Genomic DNA, 26,426 nt, shown 5'->3' on the forward strand with positions numbered 1-26,426 from the left:
TAGCGTGGTTTTATTAGCCACTTTGTCAAGTGCCTATAGTGGTTTCAGTCAATTTGAATATAATAGCTGAGCTTGGTCAAGTAAACATCCTTCTATTCTTGGGGGATCACCGCTGTAGAATTTTGATTTGGAGAAATTTAACATGATACCCATTGCTTAATGAAGCAACTTGCAGTATTCTGTTTGGAAAATGACCTATAAAGCACTTTGTTTCGACTCCAATGAAGGTTTGGTTAATGTTTGCTGTCCTTGCTGCACCTGATTCTGCTGCACTTGCTGAAAATGGTGTGACAATAACACTGTTGGACCTTTATGGCCACCAACAATCCCCAATGTATCCATAAAATGAAAGGCGCCGTCAGTCTAAACCAGTCGGAAACTGCTAATCTGAACAGTAAGTCTGAAACATCACTCATATGAAGTAGTTTAGAAGAAAAAAAAAGAACGCAAAAAAGGAAACAAACATTGAGATAACTTTGGAGGTCTTTCTCCATGCTTCAGTCTCACGCTGTCAGATCATATCACTCTACATAATTGCATTGTGTAGACAATTACTCGAGGAGCTTAAGAGAACAAACAAACCAATAAAATAGCTGTATTGAGTTTCTTGAATCTTTCTGCTGACTGTTGACTTCCAAGGTGGTTTTTGCCTTGCTAAGCTGGTCTTGTCCATTTTCTTATTGGTGATCTGTCATGGTCAGCCCCTCCTCCTCTGTCCTGCTCTCCGTTGCCATTGTTCCAAAGGACATTCCTTTTGTCGACCTTGTAAAATATCAGCATGCTTCATCCACCGTGCTCACATTGAAACACCCTTGTGTCTCCCTGCTGATGTGTTTTTTTTTCTTCCTTTTGTCCACTAGTTTTGCAAGAGAATGGAAAGGTATTGGGGTTGGAAAACGAAGGGGCAATGGGGATGGTCCTGGTCGATGTTGTTATGGTGGGACAGACGTTGTCCCATGGGGTCAGGACAGCATTCATCTTGCAATCTCACTGCTCAGCACTTTTGAAAAATCCTGCGATTAACCATTAAACCACGTATTGTTCTTTCTTCTTTGGAATTCATCTCATGTGCCTCCAGCTCACAGCTGTTAATTACCCCACACGCCAGAACAACTAAAAGTACCCTGAAGTTTTTGGGGTTGCTTTAGATGTAATTTAGAGAGTATCATTTTTTGCTGGGATGAATTTCATTTAAACTTTGCATTGTTTCCACTTGATATTACAGCCATGCACCTTTTTGGATTGAACTGGCACCTGCAACCGATGCAGAGACAGATGTACCAGCTGTCAGAGGACAATACAAGTGGCGTGCCGTTTTCTACGGACCTGAGCTTGCCACCGCTAGGCAACACAGGCTTGGAAATATCTGACCGCAAGGGAAAAGACGAGGGTGAGTGACTCCTTCTTTTTGTGAATACTGCATTTTCACTCTTTAATGTGTTGGTTTGTAAAGTTATTTTCAAGTGCATATTCATATTCACCAAGATGATTTGCATAACGCAAAGTTAACTGCAGTACACTGTTGTCATCAGAAAAGAAAGACAAAGTTTTTCAGTTCTTAAAGTTTAAAGATGACATTTTGGGGCTCAAAGCAAGTTTGTTATTATTTTGTCATCCAGTTTCACATTGTGTTCACTCGTCTCCGTGGTAAGCAGAGGGATCTGCATTGTAATCCTATGAAAGTTGTTGTAAGTGGGAAAGTGCTATTTGTTCCTGGAGGGAGAAAATGGGGGCAGCTTAAGGGACCCAGTATCCAGGGGCTGGAGGGGGATTAGCCACTCTGTCCTCCTCAGAACGGATGTGATCCTTTCATCTCCTCGTCTGGGCTTTTCCTGGCAGCCCAAGAAAGCGTGTGCTCGCCCCACGGTATCAACTGCTCGACTTGAGGAAAGTTTGCTCCGCTCCGTTTCTCGAATCGTATGGGCCCAGATTTAGCCATGTGATTTGCCACTAGCGGGGAACAATTGGTAGCTAGGCGGGGTCATTACCATATAGATGAATCCAGGAGTTGTCTTTTTTCATTTACCAGCGAGCAGAAAGTGTGTTTAGCTAACAACAAAGCGCAGCTACAGCGGAGCTTTTGACCCAACCGTCGCTGATAGGAAATCATTACCCATAGTTTTCTAAATAAGTCTCATTCTGCGACACTGTTACCAGAAATAACGATGAGCTCTCTGATTTATGATCAAGCAGATGTGCTAAAATTCTGGTGAATTCCTGAGTCTTTCCATCAAAGTATTATGTTGTAAGCCTGGTGGACATTTATTTAACCATGAGGCCCATTATCACTCTTCTCTGTTCATGATTTATGTAAACAGCCTGATGAGTACACTGATAATATGCTGCAGGAATGCAAACCTGTGTGCTCTAGCATAATGCAAAGCCCAGATCCAGGGACAGCGTGCCCTGCCTAGGCTGATAAAACCCTTCGGCACTGATGGACTTCTGAGAACACCGCCATCTGCTGCACTATGCGTAACTTAAAGCCGTGTCTGCCACCAAGTCCTGGGGGTAGTTTGCGTCGAGGTTAGAAGACATCGGTGCTGAAATTAGCTCCCCTACATGAGCAAGCAGATGTTACCATTTCCACCGAGTCCAATATAAGGTGTATTATGGAGCATATGGACAACTGTTGGCAGTGGATGCACTAGTAGACATCCCTCCCTGCTTTAACTACAACTTTACTTTACAACACTCTACACTTTTATTTAAATTATAACTCTATGAAAGCACTAGAACCTTTCACTTTGATGAAATGCATGCAAATCATAAAAAGAAAGTCATTCTACAATTATTATTCGGCAACCTCAAAAAGTCAAAGTTTGATTCCCAGTTTATTCCCAGTTGATTGGATGGCTGTGATTTGAATAACTAATGCTGCCTGAAATTTAAAACGTTTTTATCATTTTAACACAAATCACTTCCGAGTCCAACCGGAATTGAGGACCAGAAAGGTGTTCAATTAGATTATTCTTAGTTCTGTACTACTCTTCTGGAATTGGGACTGGAATTGCTGACAATGGCCAGAGGGGTCATTGATAATATTTCCTTTTCTGGCTGTCAGCAATGTGATTGAATATCTGTGGACTATCATGCTTCAGCATATCGACTCCCTCGGCCCTCCACATGCTGGATTAATGGTGTGATCTATTTGACCGATTCGCTTTTGTGTGCAATGCAGGCAAATTGGACAGCCTGTACCCAGATGACAGCTATATAGATATGGGGGAGATTGACGTGGGTCGCAAGGTCGCGCAGCAGATTCCCCCCGGTATCTTCTGGAGGGCCCAGGTCTTCATTGATCATCCCATGTACCTGAAATTTAACGTCTCCCTGAGCAAAGACGCCTTAGTGGGGATCTACGGACGGAGAGGCCTGCCTCCGTCGCACACACAGGTGGGAAATATTTGAATGTCACTGACACTCGTTCATCTGTTTTTACCGGTAATCTTTTGTATCTGGTTGGGCTTAGCCGGTGTATGAAAGGAGAGTTTGGGATCTAATTGTTTTAAGGGCTGTAGTCACATTTTGTTGTTACTGTAACAATCGTTATATCTTGCTTGCGAAACACAAAGAAAAATTGTTTTCCCCCCCGTTTCCTCTGACACAGAATACAAATCGGGATATTGTTTAAACAACGACTAACCATGAAGGAGTGTTTGGAAAAAAAATAGTATAATCTGTCTATTTATTATGAATCACTTTATTTGTTCCAAAAAGGTTTTACAGCGCATTTTGTTCAGGTTCAATATCTTCAATGATTTAAACAAAGATACAGGACTCAGGGAGCAAGAAATTGAGTTTTTTTCTTAAACCTCATTTCCCATCTAGGTGCAGCACAGAATCAGATACATTGTGTTATTAATCATGTCTGACTGCTTGGTTCACAGAGTTTAGATTGCTGTTTTAAACATAGCTGGAGTTCAACAAATGGTTCATTGCGGGCTTTGTGTTTACGTTAATGTCCAGTGTGATTTATTTTTCAGTTTGTCTCTCCTCTCTTTTTTTCTGAATTTAAAGAAACTAATGTATGAGTTTTGGCGCTGTGTCTGATCACACAAACATTAGCTGAAGAGTCGAGACACCCTTCCCCACGTAGATGCAAATTAACTTCCGTCTCATTGGTATTCCATTGAGTCACCACTGATATGAAGCTAATCGCTGCAGATGTTATGTGGTAAAGACTAACTTACATTCCTCTCCTCCCTGCCAGCTTCCCTGTTTTTTTTTTCTTTTTTTACTTTAAGAGTTTTGAACACGGCTTTCATGTAAAATATTTGGATTGAGAAATTATCGCAGCCCATCCAGCCACGATGCGCCACAAGACGTACTCCAGCTCCTCTGGAGTGATGAGTTATTCATGCACACCAAATGATGCTCCACTACGAGGAGGGGCTGAAAGCACTCAAGTCTCATGCGTCACTCACTCAGATGGCGTGTCTTCGTTCCATCCATCAGTCTTTCTCTCTGTGCGTCTGTCCGCAGTTCGACTTCGTGGAGCTTTTGGACGGGCGGAGGCTCCTGGCCCAGGACATCCACAGCCTGGAGGGGCCCCAGGCGATGCAGCGGAGCCTGGCGCCCATCGTCACCCACGACACGGGCTTCATCCAGTACTTGGACTCGGGCATCTGGCACCTGGCCATCTACAACGACGGGAGAGACACGGAAACGGTCTCTTACCTCACCACCGCCATAGGTGAGGGCCCTGGCCGTGTCACAGACATCCGCATAAGCCCCATAATACCAACGAGCAGCAAACAGCCTGGATTCGGGGCACGAGTTGGAGGCAGTTTTTGGCTGATTTCAACAGCCGAGCAAAGTGAAGGTTAATCAAGGTGAAGTTAAATATGACAGAAATCAGGACATCAGCGCTATCCTGCCTTGCCCCCGAGTAGGGCATTGAGAGATCGTAATATCCTCATTAGCCCAAGAGCCTCCCGAGCGAATCAGGGGTCCAGCTTCTGGGAGCCATTTGCATACAATTCAAAGTATGATTGTACCCTCCTGCTAGTGCCGTTTTTGATCACGGTTTGCTCCAATTTCCATCTACTCTCCATATATCAAAAGTATAGCTGTGTCTGAAACGCGGCCAACGTTTCAGACGCGCGTCCTCCTCTCGCGGAGGGGATTTCGTTGGGTACGCGCCTCTTTGTTCTTCCGCCACACCACGCAAGGTGTGAGGGGGCCCGAGGTGTCGACTTTCACTGGGATGGCAGCTGGGAGCTGTTCTCACATGCTCTGTAATTAAAAGCTCCTGGGCCATAGTCCATCTGTGATAGGGGCTCTGCCTGGCAGCAGATCGATGAAAAGCTGTCCTCAACACCAAGTGGAGACAGGCGAGAGACACTCACACCCCCCCCCCCTCATACAGACTTGCTGTGCCGTAAACAGCTGTAATTCAATACTTATTATATGATATGACACAAAGAGGGGGACTTACCTTGGCTTGTTTCGCCTTCACTGTGTGTGTGTGTGTGTGTGTGTGTGTGTGTGTGAAGGCCTCCTGTGGTTTGCGTCGCGGAAAACAGTACCGCTGCAGATGAGCTATTCCGTGCAACAGATGGGGAATTGGGAAAGGACGGAGTGGGGCAGAGTTAGTCAGAGCTAGGGTTCTGCCTCTGTTCATTTCTATCAGAGCTGATCTGCCCAGAGGAGCTCAGAGGGAGGCATAGGGGCCCTTTCTAAAATGGGTCACCGGTTAAGTGCCCTTCAGCAGAAATTGAATCTCACCGACTGCCTGAAATGTATTGAGCCATAGAGGGATAGAGCTGACCTTCAAATAAAGGGGCCCAGGCACAGAAATGTGTGTGAACAATATCTAGAAAAGGCGCACCGAGAGACACAAACAACATTTTTTGTGACTCTTAACAGAAGAATTAATTCCGACAGCGTCAGTGCAACAAGAAAACAGTGTTATTTTACCCTCGTCGTCAGCGCCTTGTGCTCTTCACATGCACACCATGAAAGGTTTGCTTGCTGCACACAGCCATCCCATAATCCATCTGGGTGGACGCATCAGCCCTGTCTTTAATCTGGGCTCTTTGGCTCCTCGTTACTTGGTTGTGGCTCCATGGCAATGTGAAACATGTCCCGCCGAATGTTTTGCATCACAGCCCTCTGGAGCATGAAGCCATTTGTCCTCCGCTGCCTGGTGCCAGACATGCCTCAGCCCAGACTCGACTGCCTGTACCGGACCTATGTCTTACTCCATATCCTGTCTCCTTGTATAGCAGAAGCTCTCTCTCTCTCCCTCTCTCTCTCTCTCTCCCTCTCCCTCTCTCCCTCTCTCTCTCTACGCCCATCCATCTAAGGTGCCGAGCACATCCTCAGAGAGCACGGCAATGCTCCCGGTGGCTGATTAAACCTGCCTGCTGCATGCTACTCTGTCCCTAGCCGACTGGAGGGGACTCACACAACAGTTAGCTACCCCGATGTGAAAGGGTAATGAATTTCAATGAAGCCCTGCTTGAATCCTTGATTTATGCGTTGGCCTGTGTTGAGTATGTGGCTAAGAGATATTCACGGCCCTTCCCCAGCCGCTCTCAGAGGGAACGCAGCGGCAGACACGGGACGTCCGCAGTCTGCTGAACCGCATCAGCGTTTTGGAATGGAAGCACTTGAGCTCACGATCACTCAATTACACGTGTTTGATTTGACGGTTTGTTGTTCACCAAAGAAATACCCTTTGATCAGAGGCACACTAATGAAACGTAATATTCTATCTTATTAGGTAAGATCTTTTTTCTTTTTTTTTTTCTTTTGGTGAATGCTAAATTACAACCCCCGCTTGGTTTTTTTTTTTTTTTTGTCCCTATATACATGAGCTGCACGATCCGCGCCAAGAATCTCTTCTGCATAATTGTACTTCTGGGAGGAATTTGAATGGCCACACATACACACTGCTGGGATGACTACAGCTAGGAGCATTAAAGAGAAAAAAAAGCTTAGGCCTCCTAGTGTAGGTAGAAGTTCTTTGTGGAATCCTTCAAAACCTCAGAAAAATGCTGATTTGCTTCCACCACCCCGGAGGACAGTCTCCCGTGCATCCCCTTGCTAACCCGACATGGCAAAGGCAAGCCTGCAGCACAGAAAACATCAGCAGCACTTCTATATCTCTTCTCCCCCCCCCCTCTCTCTCTCTCTCTCTCTCTCTCTCCCTCTCCCTCCTTCTGTATCTTTTTCTTTTCTCTCAGTCTTGCGTTGCATCCACAGTGATGATTGACTCTCCAGAGTAAAGGAAAGCTGAATCCAAGGCTCACATTTCTAGCCCTTTGTGGAGCACAAGAGAGTCTTTGTTCTGTAAGTTTTGCCTCAGAGCCTCTGCCGCCTGAAGGAGACGGACAAGATTGAATATTTTTCAGCACCATTTCAGGCTTAATTCAGCGAGCGTCTTGTTTCAGAATCCTGCTGCTGTCGAGCGCCTCAGTGGTCATTCTTATTTCCAATCAAAGTGAGTGTCAGAACACGGTGGTAGGAGTAATTATCTTGCCAATTTATTTGATTAAGTTAGATGGATCAATAGAGGAAATGATGGAGAGTGTTTGCCTCACACAGAAGTGCGCTCAAACAAAGGAAGACAGTACGTAATAACACAATGTCAGTCACTGTTGCCGCAATCAAAGCTAATGCTGTGGACAGAAAACAACAGTAAAGTAATACATCATAACTTTCATTGAAATTGTACAGTATTTAAATGCAGGCGGGGGGAGTATTATTTATTTTTGGAATGGCTTTTAAAGTAGACATCACCCGTTTTTACCATCACAACAAAAGTTTTTTTTACATGCAACTTGTGTTCATAAATCTATTTGAATGTGCTGCGTTTTTCCAGATCTAAGGGTTGCAATTGTTTCACATGCATTGTTTTGCCCTTGATAAAGTTAAACACAACAGACCTTTTCCATGATTCCTGATCCCTGCACACATTTAGACATTGCTGTTACATTTGAGCCCAACTACATTTAGACAAGCTGTCAAGATATCTTTTTACATATCCCAGTGTAATTTAAATTGATTCATTCAGTTTATGCATCTTTTTTTTAATAAAGAACTGGTGGGGAAAAAAACAATTGATAATAAAAAATACCTTAAAACGCAGCTGTTGTCAATTGCCCAACAAAAGGACCTTAACAATAGGAATCGCTGTTGACTGGTACGCTATGTTCACAAATGAAAAGTGTACATGCAGAGGGCAGATGATTGGTAACCACATAGAGGTTGTATTTATTGTGTTGAAGAGACAAAAGAGGATTACCATGACTTTTCTTTGCCTGGCCAATTTTTCGTTTTCTGCCAATACCTTTAAGCAAAGTACAAATCCATCCATGGAAGAAAACATGAGAACACGACCCATGGCAGAAGGCATAAAAGCGTCAAATTAGGTTTGTCAAATGATGCGCGTCACTCATCACCCTCAAATTGGTTGGCAAATTCCGAGAAATTTTCCGGTCGAAGCCCAGATGATCGGAACCTGTTTTGCTCGTTCAGTAAATTCCCCCATTTTTGCGAAACCGTAGCAACACTGAAAAATGTTTTGCAGTTAAACCCGAAATGTCGACAGGATTGGAGCCGCGTTCTTATCGCTGTCATTAACAAAGGCATGATAATCAACCCAAAGAAAATGAGTGGGAGGAAAATTGTTTTTCCAAACCGCATTATTCAGAAAAGCGCTTGATTGCTCTCTTGCAGATTCTGTTGATGACTGTCCCAGTAACTGCTTCGGGAACGGCGACTGTGTTGCTGGAACATGCCACTGCTTCTTAGGTTTCAAGGGATCGGACTGCGGCCGAGGTGAGTCACCCCCTCACTCCTAACTGCGAAATTGATCCACATCCTTCACACAAAACATTTTAGGGTGCCGACAGAATTATATTAACTGCGTGACCAGCGCAAAGCATTTTTAATCTTCCAATTACTTTTTATTATGCTTCAGATCTTCGTTATTAAATTAGGCAGTTCTCCTCCAGATGATTTATTTTACCTGTTTCTCTCCTAATGGCGTCTGGTGTCTCGCATAAAAGAACTTTCTAATGGTTGTAAAGAAAATAGAGCTTTAGATTAAAGGACTGATATTGAACCCTTATTTCAATTATTGAAACCAAGGCTGCATTAATTACCACCTAATTTTTTTTTTAAAACATACGGGAATGTGTTTTAGTCACACCTTTACACATACACTGCCATCTGTTAACTATGTGTTGATTGGAAGCATTCCTTACACTCATTCAACTATTTTTATTTACTTTAAACACCCAGCCGCCATTGTGTTGATAATAAATATTTTTGCTGTTGGAATTGGTTCACATCTGCACCAGATACTAAAGCGCCATCTTGCACTGGAGAGGAAACCATTTAGCATTTTTGGTCAGAAGCTCATTGTCCGATCGAGGCTTTTTGCACACACTGGCTGTTCTTTGAATCTATGGTTGGAGGGGTCCATTCAAATGGATGTATGCTGTCTGCTCTTTTCAAAGCCGCCTGTCCGGTGCTGTGCAGCGGGAATGGTCAATACCTTAAAGGTCGCTGCATGTGTCACAGCGGCTGGAAGGGCTCCGAGTGCGATGTTCCCACCAACCAGTGCATCGACGTTACATGCAGTAGCCACGGGACCTGCATCGTGGGAACCTGCATTTGCAACCCGGGCTACAAAGGGGAAAACTGTGAAGAAGGTGATTGTTTTGTCCCGTATAAAATGACTTTTGTAACCACCATCTTGTTACTGCTTGACATGTTTATAGAATACCCACAATGGAAATGGCTATTAAGCTCGCATGGTTTATTTAACAGTCTGTCTATTACTGTCGTAAAGACAAGACATTCTTTATGAAGATTGTTATGGCCAAAACACTTTACAATATGCATTCCAGGCGACTCTTTGTGTATAAATCATGGATAAAAAGCGTTACGCTAGTGTAAACAGTATTGTGTTGTTATTGTCTATACGCAAAGTGTTGTGTTAATCCATTAGGAACTCCACATTCACGGTGCCGGATACGGCTTGACCAGATAAGATTGAAGGAGCCATTGTGTTTGTCAGTTCTTGAAGGCTCTCATTTCAAGATGAAAAATGGACCCGGGGAGTTTGATAAATGGGGCTTTGTGACATCCATAGGCCCCCATTCTATTTTAGGGTGGGGTGTTGGCCATAAGGAGTGGAGGGGAATGTGGACGAGGGCCCTTTAACATTTCTACCTTTCTTCCGTGCGACCTTCAGCCTCGATGATGGATTGCCAGGAGAGAGTTTCTTGTCAGTTAGCCTCTGATCTTTGTGCCTTGCGCCCAAACCATCTGCTAAAAGGCGAGAGATCCTGTTTGTCTTACTATGACGGCCTTTATGCCCATTTATATCATGGTAAAGGGGAGCTGCCACGGCGGGGCCTGCTGCTCTCCTGGCGACATTGCTCCTGCTTGGGGCCCATTTGCCATCTGTGTGTACTAAGCAGTTATTGTCTGGGAATTTTATGAATTTTTATTGTATGCTCCCACAACTCTGGTGCCTTACAAAGCAAGCATTTATTTGACAAGATGTCAAGGGAAGGGATGGTTTAGAAACAATTTGATCTTTGCATACTTATTGAACCGATGCATTGAACACGGGTACAGTGCACGGATCAAAGATGCAGCAGAGGAGAGCAAGTGCAAGGCTTCCTCCGTCCGACAGTCTATAAGTAGTACATAAACTAGAGTGGTACACACCTAAGACATCCAAATAATGCTCTGGGATTTTTCCTTACTTGACCCGGCTTTCTGTAATGTGAGTTTTGGTATTTTCAGCTTTGAACTAATCATCCCGTGGCTCTCATTTTAGAGAAACAGGCTCCTATTAAGGCCCAGTCCCTGTTCGGAAGGAATTTGTATTACGAGGTGATAATGGCAGCAGGAGCGTGGGCAATCTGTACCATAAGCCCTACTCTCATTTAATTAGTTTGACTGTAAATCCTGCCTACTGTGTTGAAGAAAGCGGGATTTTTTTCCTGCACATTCATCCCAGTCACCATTCCAGTCATGCTCAACTAGAGACGCCAGCTTGCCTTTGAGCGAGGGAAGCAGCAGGTGACTTGAGTGTCTTGACACAGTGTTTTCGCAAACCCCAACCTTTTTAGTGGACTGCCTGGACCCGACATGCTCAGGCCGAGGGGTGTGCGTCCAAGGAGAGTGCCACTGCTTTGTGGGATGGGGCGGCCCGGGGTGCGAGAGCCCCAGGGCGTCCTGCATGGACCAGTGCTCCGGACACGGAGCGTTCCTGGCAGACACCGGAACGTGCAGCTGCGATCCCAACTGGACCGGCCAAGACTGCTCCACAGGTGAGCGCTTCCCTCACACCGAGTACACGCTGGCAGCATTTCTTTTCTCAGCTCCCTGATATATATATATATATATATATATACATACATATATATACATACATATCTCACAACTGGCTAACTAATAAAATGTTTTTTTTTGTCTGAATGGTTTTCTCTTCCTGATTCAGTTCAGCTTTGATAATTGCAAAGCTCAAGGCAGAAGTAAACCATTCTGATTATGTTAAAAACGGCAAACGGCTCACATAAAAGCCTCAATCATTCACATCGATGATCAGTAGTAGAGGTCCACAGGTAGCAATCAAATTCTAGTTGGTTTCCCTCCAAATGCATTTCTCTTTCAAATAGCTTCATCTTGAGTGGTTAGCTGCAGCCGGAGAGGAGAGGGAAACACGCATAGAGGGGATATTGTCGGAGGCATGGTCTAATGCAAGTTAATGCTCATTCTTCAGTCCTGGCTTTATTCACGTTTGCACAAGGCTCAGCGCTGATGATCGCTCTCTTCTGCTCCGCAGGATTGTTCCCATTTGAGTTTATATATCGTTCAGGGGAAACATTCCCTCTTGGTAGTCAGAATAGGCTGAGCGTAAGATACAGTTTTTACAGCTATGATACACCTTCTAGAGACTTTGAGGCTGAAAAAAAGTCAAGCACGATTCAGGCTGAGCTCTCGACAGGCTGCCCGCCCGCCTGCCTGCTCACATTTAACAAAGAAATATTTGACTGAAAAACCTCAGTGAACTCAGGGGTGGATTGGTAAAGAGCTGTCAAATGTAGGTATATAACATCAATTAGTTTCAGTGTTGGCAGATGCAAAACGTTCCAGATTGATATTTTAACCGTAGCCTGCTGGATAACTTCACAATTGTGCCCTTTATAAAACACTCGTGTGAAACTGTGTTAATGTTCTATGCCTATTCTCTGAAAGATTAAAACTTGCAATAGCTCAGTCCGGAGCAATCAGGACTCTGATGTGTGGATAATCATTTCATCATCTCCCTTTTTGTTAAGGCCAACACAGTTGCGGCCGTAAGCTGCTTTCATTTAGACAACATAATTGGTATTCTCCCGAAATATTTCTGAAACGTGACTTAAAGTCCGGCTGTCCTTTAGATCCAGGAATCCCTTTATATACTGAGCATACACAGTGACCTATTAGACAATCCCAGGGATTTTGAGGGAAATGGGCAGTTTTCTGAGTTTGCCTCGATGTAAATAACAACGAGTTGGCTCTTCATCCACCTTCATCCTGTTCATTTGTAGAGCTTTCTGTGGCCTAATACAACACTAAGCTCACTGGTGGGGTAGTACAGCTTGCTGTATTTTCTTACATTCTGCGGGAAGAAAAAGATGGAAAGCATTCAATATATCTTTCAAGATGTTTAACCCCCCCCTCACTGTAATACCCTTTTCACAAACAATTTTTCTGATGGTGCTTTGGCACTATACAATCTTGGTATGCCCAGTTGTAAGTAATGCTGTTACAAGCCATGAAACATTGCCCTGGGTTTTATGTCCTTTAATATGTGTGTTTTTATGTATGTTTTTGCCATTCTCCCACCCAGAGGAAAGTTTGTTTACACGGCCCTTCAGTGCAAATGGTAACGGCCATCATGGGGATGGGGGTATTTCTCACTGTTGACTCCTCTGGCCACGGATAATAAGGGTTGGCCTGCAGGCTGTAATTGCATCTTTATCTCGTTAAAGGTTTCCTCTTTGAGCCAAGTGAGCAGTTGTCCCACAGTCAGTTTGAGTCTGTTTTCCTCTGACCAGGATGCGCTCTAGTAAATCTAGGAAGGTCCATTTTTTTAACTTGCGAGTGATAATGAAATCACTGAAGGTGCTCATTATGTTCATTAGCACCTTCTCTATAACTGTGTTACGATCATCTTTAGAGGCTAAAGGAGGTTTAGTTTCACAATAATTACTTGAAAATGAGTAATGTACAACCCCCTGTAACTGAATCCTGTTCTGATGTTTGTTTCCATGGTTATCTATTTGCCAGGGTGTGTTTCAGCAGTCATAAGGGGCACCGATCCAAATGCTGCTACCATACTGTACCTCATTATCAAACGTCCGCTGAACAATTAGCATTTTCATAGTACAATTAGCTGTGGAGTGTTTAAGAAAAAGAGATCTTTTCAAGCTGGTAATGTCATGTTATGGTTTGTGGCTAAAAAATACCACTCAAATCGAATTGGCACCCATGACAAAATCAGCCCAGTGAAGGCAGTAATTGACATATTCAAAAATTGTACCTCCAGTTAGGTCCCCCGCGGTCACATTTGAATTGGTTTGGCTAATAAGCCATGAATACGCGTCTTTTGTTTCCCATGCGGCTAAGCCTCTTCGTTTTTTTTTTAATTTTCTAAACACAATGGTTTATAAAGAGTTCAACATTTCAATGAGATTCATAATAAATATGTCAGCGTTTAATTTCTGTGAGCTTTCGTCACGCTCTCCCCGGAGTTCATGACACGCGGGGTAATGTCCCGGGCTCTATCGCAGCCTGTCAGGGAGGTCTTTCTGCCGCCACACAAAAGCCTCAGCAGAGCTTTACTGTGGCTCGGTCTCTGCGAATGTACTTCGTTCCCTGGCACACTGCACTCAGGTAGAATAAAAACAGCTTATTGACATCTCATGCCTTGAATCATGCCCTGAATGTGCCTTAAATATTTCAGTGTAGACGTACTTCCTGCCTTTAGGTCACAGTAATGTGGCAAAGCGATGCAAACCAAAATGTAGTACGCTTCACCGTTTAATCAAAATAGCAGTGCTCGTGTTGTTTTTATTCATCAAAGAAGTGGAGGCTCAATTTTCTTTCTTCCCCTCTGTCGGAAAGTTTAATTTACAAATAAAAGAAGAGACAAGAGAAAGAGTAAGTCTGTTAAGGCTGCCTCAATCCATGACTTTTCTGTACAATGGACTTATTAGATTTGTATTGTCAAAGAGGATTGCCCCTTATGAGGTGCAGGAATTTCTTTTCAGCTGCCATTAGACAAGGTAGTGGAGCGTGGCTGCCTTTCCCTGACAATAACTCCTGGATTTGTCTCTTTCTTCACCCTTGTTTCCCTGTCCCCCCCCCACACACTCCTTCTTTTCTGTCCGTCTCCCCCCGCACTCATTTCTCTCCTTTTTTTTGGGGGGTCTTTTTCTATGTCTGTGTCTCCCACAGAGATTTGTGCAGCGGACTGTGGTGGCCACGGCATTTGTGTGTCGGGCACCTGCCGCTGTGACGACGGCTGGATGGGCACCGGGTGTGACCAGAGGGCGTGTCACCCTCGCTGCAACGAGCACGGCACTTGCAGGGACGGCAAGTGTGAATGCAGTCCTGGGTGGAACGGAGAACACTGCACTATCGGTAGGAGGGGACGGGGTTTTGGTGTTGGCGGTGGGGGGGAACGGGGGGACCCGGGACCCTGTGTGTGTGTTTGGGAGGGATCTCGGGATGGGGGTGGGGAGGCGGCAACAAAGGCGCTGTCTTTCTTTCTGCGTGTGTATTAAGCACTGGGTGTGTGCGGGGAAGGGTCCGGTCTGGGAAGAGAGGGAAAAGCATGCTTAATTGAATTTGTGCAAGTCGGTAGAGCATGAACAGGTTTACTCAAGGATCTGAGGCTTGCTTCATGCATTTTAATGTGGGAATGTGCTAAGGTGTCCTTTCATTTTAACCCATCCTTTTCCTCATCTCTTTCTTTTCTCCCTTGCCATGTGCCATTTCTTTCATAATGCTGACATGTGGGTCATTGTGAGCAGATCAACCCTCACATTTTTTGCTCGGTGTTTACACTAACAATTGTTCCTCAGGGGAAGTTTATGTTGTCAAGGCCTTTGTTGAAAGCATCGGCTCACTTACAACCGAGGAAAAAGTTTTCACAGTGTTCTAAAGTCATTCAAAATCCTCTAGTGGACTATGTTCACCACTGAGTGTGACCTCGTCCGTCTGTTTAAAATGCCGGCTGCCAGAGAGAGACGGCACAGATATATTTCAGGTTAAGCTGATGGATGTTCTGAAGTTTGAAACTTTCATGGTTAAGAAGAGTGTTTTAATGTCCTTTGACATCAGGACTGTCAGACCTCCTCTAAACTCCATCCAGAGGACATGTGTGCGTGTGTGCTACTTTCACCCCTGCGTACCATCCATTCTCTTCTCTTCTCTGCTATATATAATTCAATTGATTTTTTTGGGCTCTGTTTGATTTTTGGAAAGTAACTGAATTCTTTCACTCGAGCATTCAACGCAAGAACAATTTTGACACATTAGTACTTAACTTGAGCATTTCCAATGCATGTATTTATTTATTACCAACTAATAATTGTTATCTACTCCACTATAGGGAGTGCAGACATTTTGTGCCTATATTAATGTAGTTACTCTACAAACTCTGCTTTTACATTTGGCAATAAAATAAAATATGATTCAATCATTTGGTTCAAGCTGCCCAGTTGACAGTTGCGAACTAACATGGTCGCTCAGCTCTGTCATTCTATGATCCTGCTTAAGCATCAGATAGTGTCACTAAACAATAGCCATCTCTTTTTCCCCCACATCATCGAACTGAAATGGGAAACTCCCACACAAAGAAGTCACTAGGGAAATGGGACAAAGTAATGAATGTTAGATTTCATTCTATTTTTATAGAGAAAATTGAATGAAATCATTTTTCTCTCACAGGATTATCAGATCTCGGAGCAGAGCTGCTTCAGTGCAGAGCCTTGACTCAGTCTGTGAATGTTTCATACGCTGGCCTTACATTATTGATGGGCCTTTTATAAGTGCCATATTGAGATCCCCACCCCCCAACAAGGAAAATCCCTCACTGTCATTGAAATAAGAAGCCAAAGATCTCAAATTGAATCAATTTTCATTATTGAGAGCTCTGTATTGGCCCCAAAGCCCCATGCTGTGGAGAGCGGGGGGGTCCGTTCCGGGCCCCAGCCAACGCCGGAGCCTCCGGTGACCTCATCGTCTAAAGAGGTGTTTCGAGATTAAATGTGCTTTCTTGTTGAAACATCCTGACCTCCTGTGTGATATTACTTGAGAGTTGAAGGGCGGTAATACGTGCATCAATCACGTTGCTTATGAAATACTCCCCTGAGATATCTTGCCGATGCTGGCAGAGAAATGGGAAGAGATTGAAATGTTCTTTCCGAAGATATCACTATTTTTTCTCTCTCCCTTTCTTTCTCTCCCTCTTACTCTCTCTCTCTCTCTCTCTCTCCTGTGCTCCACACCCTCCCCTGTCTTTTTTCCAGTCTCCCTCCCTCTGTGTTCGATCGTATTTGTTGTTTTACTTGTAATGCATGGTTTTGCTTCATGACAGCACTTTTCCTTTCTTATTATTTATTTACCTTTTGTAATGTAAACTAACACCTTGCTTTGCTGTCTTGTCATGGAAGTGGCACTGTTCAATCCTCCCTTACATGTCCTGTCTTTTATCTCCCAAGCTCACTATCTGGATAAGGTAGTGAAAGGTATGGCATTCCTCCTTCCTTCTATTTTGTCCTCCTGCCATCATAACTCCATACACCCCCCCTCCCTCCCCCACTACTCCCCACACACACACACATCAATATATGGTAACACTACACACCTCCAAACAAACTCATTCTACAGACCCCCACCTCCCATCAACTTTTTTGCCATACTGTCCCATGTTAATCTCCACTTAGCACCTCCACACCAGTTGGGTGAAGTTGTACAGCTTTCTATACGCGTTGGTGTGCAACCTTGCTTTTTTGATAGAGGTGGGGGGTTGTGGGAAAAGGGGGCTTCATAACCTGCGCCATGCATTATGGATGAGTGTGCAGCTGTGAGCAGGGCCTGATAGGTGCTGAGGCCGCATCCTCTCTAATTAAAAGAGTTCATGGTCCGGTTGGTGCAGGACAAGCAGAGGGTGGAGGCTCTGCAGTAATCCTGCCTCTGTGCCTCCAACACCCTCTCTGACTCTCACTGTGTCCTTGGTAATGGACCACCTGGCACCAGAGCGGCTGCCAGAGGAGTCCTTTCGAACACTCGCAGCCTCGCGTCTGGAGCCGTTTCAGGCGGGCTCGGGCGCGGCTCAGCGGGGGTCTCCAATCTGAAAAGGGCTGCCAATTAAGTTGAACCGGTGCCAAGCGGTGGAGCGGATCTTTATTTATCCTTGTGATAAATATTCAGAGTTTAATAATCATCTGTTTTACACTAGCCCAACCGGAGTTGTTTTGTCCATCCGCCCAATAAAAGGACGGCTATTGTCTCGGAGGCACGACGCCTTCTGATGGCATTAGCCTTCGACCGGGAGTTCCTTTTCTTCTGTGGAACGGGAAGAAAATTTAGACATTATTTATTTTATTATGCTATTTTAAATGCTCCTCAGTTGATCCCCATTGTCCAACACTCTGCATCTTTGTTGCTCCTTTTGTTATTCAGCTTTTTATGTACAACTTCAAAGGAGCGTTTCCTCTGCCCTGATTCTGCTCTGTAGTGTAAGTATGGTGTATAAAGGAAAGACTATTATTGAGAGAGCTCTGCTGCAGGTTCCTATGTTCCATGATTCAACGTGGCTAAAAGCTTCATTATATTTGAATATTAAACATATATGTAACAGTCACAGTTTTTATAATAAAAAAAACGAAAATGAATTACAGAAAGGTCAAAGATATTATTTGGCTATATTTATTTTATTCTGTCCTGGTCCTGGCATATATGTGGATTGTTCATTGATCAATGGTCCTATTATGTCATTATACTCACCTTTCTCTGTATTGCAATAAACCAAATGCAACAGATGCATTCCTCAGCTCACCATGTGATCTACAACACCCATTTATTCTACTGCTTCTACCTTCTAGCTTTCCAAACACTTCTCTGTATTCCCTTCTCTTTCATCTGTTACTTCCCCCTTTAATATATTTCTCCCGATCGCCGCACTCCTCTCGTTCCTTCCTTGCTCTCTCATGCTCCCACTCCTATTCTCCCCGTGTGATGTAAGAGCATCGAGACAGCCGCCCCAGCCTCTCTCTAGTTGATAAAATGGGTCAGCTTAGCATTCTCTCTACCATGCAGCTCGCTAACAACACAAACTGTGATAGATGCGTGCGCATGATATCTTGAGATGTTACCCTGTCCCTCAGCGACGGGGATCCGAATCACAAAGGTACCAGATAAATGCCAAGCAGCCCTAGAAGGGGTGAGATAATCCGCTGATGTATGCCCTTGTTAGGACCCATCCAGAGAGAACCGGGGGAATGCTCCAGTCTGCCTTCAGCTCTCCTGGGGTCACATGCGCGTAAAGTCCTCCCCTGCATGATATTGCTGGCTACGGCCTTATACGCCTACTTGTTCCGCTTGTAATGACAGAACACACACTCTCCTTGAAGAAATAATGCGATTCGTAATGAAGTAATATGATATCCAGCCAAGTTTTTCTTTTCTCGCTTTTTCCCCAATAACCGATGCAGCTTCGTAACAGTAACGCTTATGATCATTATGCCGGTCACATCTGAAAATCATATAATAACAGATCCAATTATGAGCAGGAATGCCAGCACCTACACCACTGCTCTCATTATCCAGCCGCAGCAGTGCAGATACCGGAGACCAATCTACTGTAGTAATGAGTGAATATTGATTTAGAAGATCTCTCTTATCTGATTTTAGTGCAAAGGGATATTGGAAACTTCACTAAAGGTGTAGGGAATTAATCATCCCAGCTAAGAGTCATTATAGCCAGCCGCACCCATTCTTGACGTGACTTTCGTCAGAGACATATTACCAGCAAACTGTTTTGTCATCAGGCCCACTGTTTTGTTGTTGGTTTTTGTGCGCACACAACACACAGTATTTACCCGCCATTTTGAAACCCTGTGCCAACTGTCTATTGTCCCTTTCTTGTTACACAGAGGGCTGCCCCGGCCTATGCAATGGAAATGGTAGGTGCACTCTGGGTAACAATGGCTGGTACTGTGTGTGCCAGCTGGGCTGGAGGGGCACTGGATGTGACACCTCTATGGAAACGGCCTGCAGTGATGTCAAGGACAACGATGGAGGTAAAAGCACAAATAACACACACCAATGCCTTGTAACACCGGCCGCGCATCCACTGGGACTCTAAACCAGACATGGTTTGACTACAGATTAAAACCCCCTCTGTGCTCGAGAATACGCTGTAGCTGTTTCATGCTTTCCAGGCTCAGTTGCACTCTTATGCAGGTGAGGGCGAGGCATGTGGCAGTCACCTGGACAACAGGGTTTTATTTCAAAAATCGTTTCTAAAAGGCCTTTAGGACTCAGAGCACGGGCCGGCCTCAGGAAGAAGTCCCCGTCTTTGCCCGCTAACTAGCCCCGAGCAGGGCCAAGCACACACACACACACACACACACGGATCCAGCCAGGGGGCTGCACCGCTCTTGAGGCCAAGTAGAAGACGTGACTTCCTTTCTTCCAAACCTCATTCTGGGCTTGAGCTATGCAATAGCATCCCTTATTCATGCAGGGGCGGTTTCAATCCCCCCATCACTTTGCAGAGACTGCAGAGCTCTGACTGGCAAGGAAGGGGTGCTGCTGGGGATTTGACTGACTCCTGACAGCACGGTTTATTTTTATCACCCATCTGGCCAGATAGGCCCTTGAAAGCAAAGGGTAGGGACTCCAATGACCCACTTTAGGAAAGTAAAGTGCATCGCACAGCAGCTCTTTCTGTCTTGTATTATTTCATGCAAATTACAGATAGAGATCCAAAGCAATTCTGCCAGTGTTAGAATGTTCTTCAGAATAGAGATGTACTTGACATGGCTCCAACTCATTTCCCAAAACAGCGGTAAAAATGAACAATGCCCCCGGTGGCTCTGATATATATGCTCAGTTTCTTTTGCCAGGTGTGTGTCCAGACTGTTGTTAAATTAGGGAGTGTGTGTGACTTGTTTAACCTTGTCAGATGGCTTGGTGGACTGCATGGATCCAGACTGCTGTCTGCAGGCAACCTGTCACACCACCTCTCTGTGCGTTGGCTCCCCGGACCCCCTGGACATCATCCAGGAGACACAGATGTCCTCTGCACAGAGCAACCTGCAGACTTTCTATGACAGGGTGTACTTCCTGGTGGGCCGAGACAGCACCCACGTCATCCCCGGAACCAACCCCTTTGACGGAAAGTGAGTGACTTGCGCAGGCGAAGCGCCGATGTTTTTTTTTCATGTTCATTTGTTTGTCACGCATTCATTTCTTGTGAGCTTGTGAGTCATCGGCGATAATCACTTTCGTTTTTTGCTTTAATTCTTCGTCTTTTATTATCTGAAGCATCCACTCCAGGGAGCTTTCTTGGAAGCTTCTTAGGATTTTCTTGCCATGGCCATATTAAATAGTCTTTCCGGGCCCCCTTAGCTCTGGTTGACATAAAACGCATCCGACGCCACCAATCTGGTTCACAGTGAGATACAGAGAGCTTTCCCTGGTGGCGGTAGGTTTAATCCTAATTGTTTGACAATGAGTTGAATGCGGCAGACATTTGTTAAATGTCCCACTCTCCCACACATTTTCAATTGATTAAACTGGGTTCAAGTCTGGACATGTACTATAGTTAACACGACTTGATTAGTCACGTATTGATGATTTAGGTGCAAGCACAAATAATTTGTTCGCTTTCAATATTAATGTAAGCCATTGCTCACTACTGTAGTTGTTGCACTTGCAACTTTTTTTCCCCAAATGTCTGTGCGAAGGAGGGGAGGCTGAAATATGCAGGGACCGAATGTGTGCATTACTAGAAAGATAACGGACAGATAATGATGGACAAACATAGAATGTGGCAAAAAGCAGAGAGCATCCCCTTGGACTGAAGGCATCTCATATTCATGTATTGTGATTACTTTTACTGTAATTCATCTGAGGCCCACTCCCAGAGGCAGAGCCCACGACACCCAAGCCATGGAATCTGAGGCTCTTTCATATCAGCCAGGATGGCTGTCAAAGTCCCATAAGACTCCCCTGCCTCTCTTTTCTTTTGTCTCTGTCTCTTTTCATCTTTAATCGCTTGTGAGGCGGCCTCGACTTATTTGCATCCCGCCTGCTTGTGGAGCTCTCTCCTATCCCGGCTTATTATACTTCTGTGAAACAAACAGACAACAGTCAAGAATAAATAAATGGAAAATAAAATATGTTGAGAATATTCTCAATTTTTCTTTTTTTTGGACTGTTTTCTTTCCCTGGTGAAGAAATATTAAAAAATGGTGTCATAAACAGCAGACGAATCAAAGAAAAGTTGTGAGGCTTTTGTGTGGCAGAATGTTATGTTGAGAAGTAACTATTTTTAGTCCATAAGCGCAGTTGCTTTGGTGTTGAAAGAAGAAAATTGATTCGAAAGTGTCTCCGCTCAAGAAGAATCATTTCCATTAGTATAATTTGCAACACGACACGTCCTAGCAATTAGGTGCTACTAGGGTTGCGTTTCTTTTGTGGGATTTTATTATATTACTTTTTTGTAACAGTTATTATCAGTCAGGATTTGATTTTAGGAGGCTAAAAAAGTGTAAAAGGGGTTTGGTATTATAAAACAACTTAGTTCAAAGTCCAAATTACCCCTTTCAACCTTTACAAAGTAAGCATTTATAGTCATAGTCCCCTCGTTCATCATCTGCTTATGACCCGACATTTTCAAATCAAGCGTCGACAAATTCTGACTCAGCCTAGTGTCAGCCCACTATTGGGTAAAGCAGAGCTCACACACATTGTGACATTATTCCTGGTTGACTTTTTGTTTGGCCTTTGGAGAACATTTTGCAGTTCTTTACTGGACAGCCAAAGAGGCGCAGAGGGTTGAGTAATACTCTCTCACCAGAAGATGCAGCCCATAAATAAGTAAAATCAAGAATCCAGAGATGAGCTACAAGATTGGAAGCCTTGGCTCACCTAAAAATATCAGTGATAATCTATTATTCATGCTCGGTATTCATTTCCCACCCACTGACAGATATGAGCAGCTATGACAGGCGGCTCGGGGGCCTCTGATGAGCCTTACAGCCGCGGTCTCAGCATCATCCTGATACGCCTGCCCTGGTCACCTGATCATCTCTTTATTGATCCATTAACCGCTTCCTCATGCTAGTAGACATGTCTGAGTGCTATTTTGGTTGTTTCGCACCACGAAAAAGCTGCAAAGGTGCCACTGAATAAAGCATCTGCCACTGCGTAAAAGGGTCTCGACTCTCCACCATGACACACAATACAAGAGAGTGCATGGGCTCAACAGTGGATGCTGACTCGAATAGTAAATGGGGACTTTGTGCCCAGAACAATATGGGCAAAGATTGATAGCCGGTTTATAATAGCAAGGCAGAAGCCATTTGTTTCTTTTACAGGCTTGCGTTTTCTTTCATTTATTTGCAACTCTTTTATTAGCATTAGGCCTTTATTGTCATGAAATGTCTTGGTTGTTTTCTCCTCTGTGTGCTTTATCCCTTTTAGCGGCATTATATATTTGGAGAACCAAAAACGGATACTGACATCTCCTCATTGTGCACTCTTCAGTATGCTAAGTAACACACAGGCAGGGAAAGAGAGGGCTTATATTTGCATCAGGGTTTACCCTATAATCAAGTCATTTGCATAGGTAATTACGTTTTCGTTGCTTCTGTGGGTGACAATACCATTTATTAGCCATGCCGGCGTGCATTTAAAAAAAAATAATTCTGAAATACTACCGAGCCATGTAGTTACAATTACACGTTGACAATGGGGGGGACTTTCCCATTTTGTGACTTCTTTATACGTGTGCCTGCTCTGTTGTCTTTGACATTATCTCACCAAAGATGGTTCATTTTCCTTAAACGTCTTGTTTCGACAGCTACACTCCCACCTCTGCTGAAACTGTAAGAATCATTGGTGTTATCCCCTAAAAAACAGCATTCTTGATCCACCCAATCGACTAAAAGCTAGATAACAGGAATGTTTAGCTGTTCGTTGGGATAATCTGTTCAGGACGGCTTGTTTGAAGGGTGCAAGTTCCTTGTGTCAAAAAGTGAGTCATGCGTTTTTTCAATGGCAAATTCCACCTTGAGATCTGACTAGACTAAGTGTTGTTATCCATAACACTCACTTTAAATAAAAACCCAGATAAACTAGAGATGACTTCCTGCTGCGTTCATTTTTCACAACATGTCCTAACTCGCCCTCTGCGGATGATTTATGTTTATCTGGAGGTTGGAGATATCGGGAAGGTCCCACTTGCCTTTGTAAATCCTCTTGGACGAGTTTCTGCGCCAAATGTTTCACGCATCCTTTCTTTCTCTTTCTCTTCTATTTGATGTCAATATTCAAATCATTTGCCTTGACGGCGAGGAATCATCTCCCCATGTGGCTCGCGGAAGCAGCACGGAGATAGTTCCACTTTTTCGGCTCCGTCTGAAGGAAATGTGCAAGATTGCCTCTTCAAACAAGACTCTAAAATAAACTGTTGGCATGAATGATTAATCGTAGACGGCTAGGCCTGCGCAGCGCCACCTTTCGCAGTAATTGTATGTGAATAGAATTAAAGCTAGATCTTTGGTTTAGAGCTCAAGGACTCAGAACAGTATCTCCTTGCTTGTTTACAGTGCAGTGGTGGACAGCCAAGGTCTTGTGAAGGAGCCCCGGCCTAATTAACATAAAACAGGGTTTCTGGGGACCAGAATTGTGTGGGGTGAATGATCTTGCCTCTGGTAAGGACATGTTGAGGGCAGCTACTAACACACTAGTGTTAATTGTTTCCAGTCCGTGGCAGTGTTTAAGACCCAAATGTATTAAAAAATAGCCATGGTCTAATGAAGAAGTGTCAGTGAGGCATTCGTTAGGGGGGGGCGACTTTTTTGCGAACGACAACAGGAACGGTGGCTGAACATGAGTTGGGCCTTGCTAATGACACGGGCCAGAACTCGACGGGGGGGAGACGTGAAACAGCAAGGTCTCGACTCATCAGTTCAGTAAGATTAGTAGCTGAAATTGGATGGCTTCCCAACATTGATCGGTGGGGACTGATGATCAGATCTAATTTATGCAACTTCTGGAGACCTGGTGTCATTCTGGAAATCTGTCAAGGTCTTGATAACCAGCCAAGCAAGTGTTGCGATCTGCAGTCCTTTTATTTTCCTCTCTTGAATTCTGTAATGGAAAAGATAAATCCTCCTTTTCTTTTTTTTAATTAGAGAAAAAGCAAAGTAAAGCCTCCTTATCTCATTATTCTGGATGGAAAACCCTTAGAGACAGCCAAGGAGGTGTTAGGAAGTTCTGTTTCTGTTACGGCTGTTTGTTTTTTTGTTTTGTCCAGCATTTACTTGTGGAAACATCCATTCTAAGTGTATTCTTTTATCTTCCAACTTAAGTGTCCATATTACTAACTACATTGGCCTTTTTCCCTCTCGTGCAGCCATGCTTGTGTCATCCGTGGGCAAGTGGTTACATCGGATGGAACGCCGCTGGTTGGCGTCAACATCAGTTTCATCAACAACCCGTCCTATGGTTATACAATAACCCGGCAGGATGGAAGGTAAGGGCTCACATCCATATATTGACACACACACACACACGCATACACACACAGCAAAACAAAGGATATCCAGCAGATACCACCAACCGCTGCATTCTGATAAATTGCGTTGTTTAGCGGTGGTGAATTGTAATGATGCAAGGGAGAAAAATAACAAAAAACACAGTTGCCACAGCAAACTGTGCCGCCATTGATCTGCTTTGTGCTTTCATTTGGTCCAATTTTGGAGTTCTCGGCTCAATTCCCAGAGAAATCAAACAAAGCCCTTCTGGTACACTCATAAGTTATGCTTCAGTAGCAGCAGGGAGGGGAAGGAATCAAATATGCCAATTCAAAGCAGCTCTCTGGGCCCATGAAGCCGAGTGCAGATGGACATTATTTATTTGACGATGGAAGATTTACTGAATTATGTGAGACATTTAAGTTTTGTCTCACTTAATCAAACTTGCAATTAATTTGCTTTGCATCAGTGTCTGCTCTTGTTGTGATTCATTTCATTGGTGGCATGGGGTACAAAATAAAGCTAGTTTTAATTAGTTGTTGGGTTGTTTTAAATATATGTCAATAAAAATATTACTATGAATTATTATTTTTACCGCTGCAATATGAAAGTTAACCTTATCTGTAGACTCATTGTGTAGCTTCTTGGTGTCTCGTTACACTATTACTAGACCTCCATGAGCCCGGGCGCCTCTTTGCCAGCTGCTTTGGCACCAATAAAGTTATTCAGAAAAAACAGACTGGGAGAAAGGCCAGAGATAAAAATAATAATAATAATAATAATAATAATTGGCTAACATTGTCCCTGGGATGTTGTGTTCTTTGGTGATCATGTATTTATTCATCAGAATGTGCCCTCTCACATCTCTCCAATCCCTCGGTATCTCTCATAGTAGTCGGTGTCACTGAGGTGTTGTGGCAAACAAAGCCTCTCTATCACAGCTCAGTATGAATTGGTGTTTGCTCTCCAAGTCCCACTTCCTCCTGACACTTTTATCAGTCACCGGCCGTCTAAAGGCCCACGTCTTTGCCGCAGGTGGATTTGGATCATTCTTGCTTTTCCTCATTTTTCAAGTTTTACAAAAAAATGTCCCATCTCCACCTCATCATTCTCACCTTCCTCGCTCATCTCAACTGCTCCCTCCTCGTCTAATCCCTCACCGCCCTTAAGCTTTTCCTTCCTGGGCCCTACTCTTTCACTTATGTCCTGTACTCTCCAGGAGCCCAGGTCTCATGTTCTTTCCACAGCGCTGGCTCCCCTCGTCTTCATCCTCTCCATCCGTGCATGTCCTATCTTTCTTATGCATCAGTCTTTTTTTTTGCTTCGTATAGCTCTATGCACCTTTCTTCCTCCCAGCATATATGTAAACAATACTCCCTCTATCCCAGGTTGCCCTGTAAACATGCCCAGTCTCCTTTAACTCCCCTGCAATCACTGTAAACTGGCTCAGTGCAGCGTGAAATCCGAAATGCACCTGTTCAGCCATTTAGAAATGGGAGAGCTGTCTAAATTCATTTTTATGATGTGTTCTTTATTGTCCATGGGCTTAGGTTTTAAATGACCTTTTCCATCTTAAAAAGTTTTCTGGCCTAAACAAAAGAGGTTAGTTTCTTTACAGCTGTGTAG

At 44.1% G+C, this 26,426-nt stretch overlaps 1 protein-coding gene across 7 annotated transcripts in view; it reads left to right on the forward strand.

Moving 5' to 3' along the window:
* The window catches only part of tenm4 (teneurin transmembrane protein 4), a 130,259-nt gene that overhangs the window by 67,112 nt on the left and 36,721 nt on the right, over positions 1-26,426 (forward strand). For 5 of the 7 annotated variants that reach the window (XM_037454900.2, XM_062561250.1, XM_037454979.2 and 2 more), the window contains 11 exons: positions 1,226-1,390; positions 3,182-3,396; positions 4,486-4,696; positions 8,689-8,790; positions 9,474-9,668; positions 11,103-11,303; positions 14,479-14,664; positions 16,749-16,775; positions 19,185-19,331; positions 20,219-20,435; positions 24,680-24,799. In XM_037454900.2, coding sequence (XP_037310797.2) covers positions 1,226-1,390; positions 3,182-3,396; positions 4,486-4,696; positions 8,689-8,790; positions 9,474-9,668; positions 11,103-11,303; positions 14,479-14,664; positions 16,749-16,775; positions 19,185-19,331; positions 20,219-20,435; positions 24,680-24,799 — 1,786 coding nt within the window. The remainder of the gene's footprint in view (positions 1-1,225; positions 1,391-3,181; positions 3,397-4,485; positions 4,697-8,688; positions 8,791-9,473; positions 9,669-11,102; positions 11,304-14,478; positions 14,665-16,748; positions 16,776-19,184; positions 19,332-20,218; positions 20,436-24,679; positions 24,800-26,426) is intronic. The other 2 variants (XM_037455062.2, XM_062561251.1) reach the window with 1 other exon arrangement.

The sequence above is a fragment of the Pungitius pungitius genome, chromosome 3 (assembly GCF_949316345.1).
Source record: "Pungitius pungitius chromosome 3, fPunPun2.1, whole genome shotgun sequence".
Classification (NCBI taxonomy): Eukaryota; Metazoa; Chordata; class Actinopteri; order Perciformes; family Gasterosteidae; genus Pungitius; species Pungitius pungitius.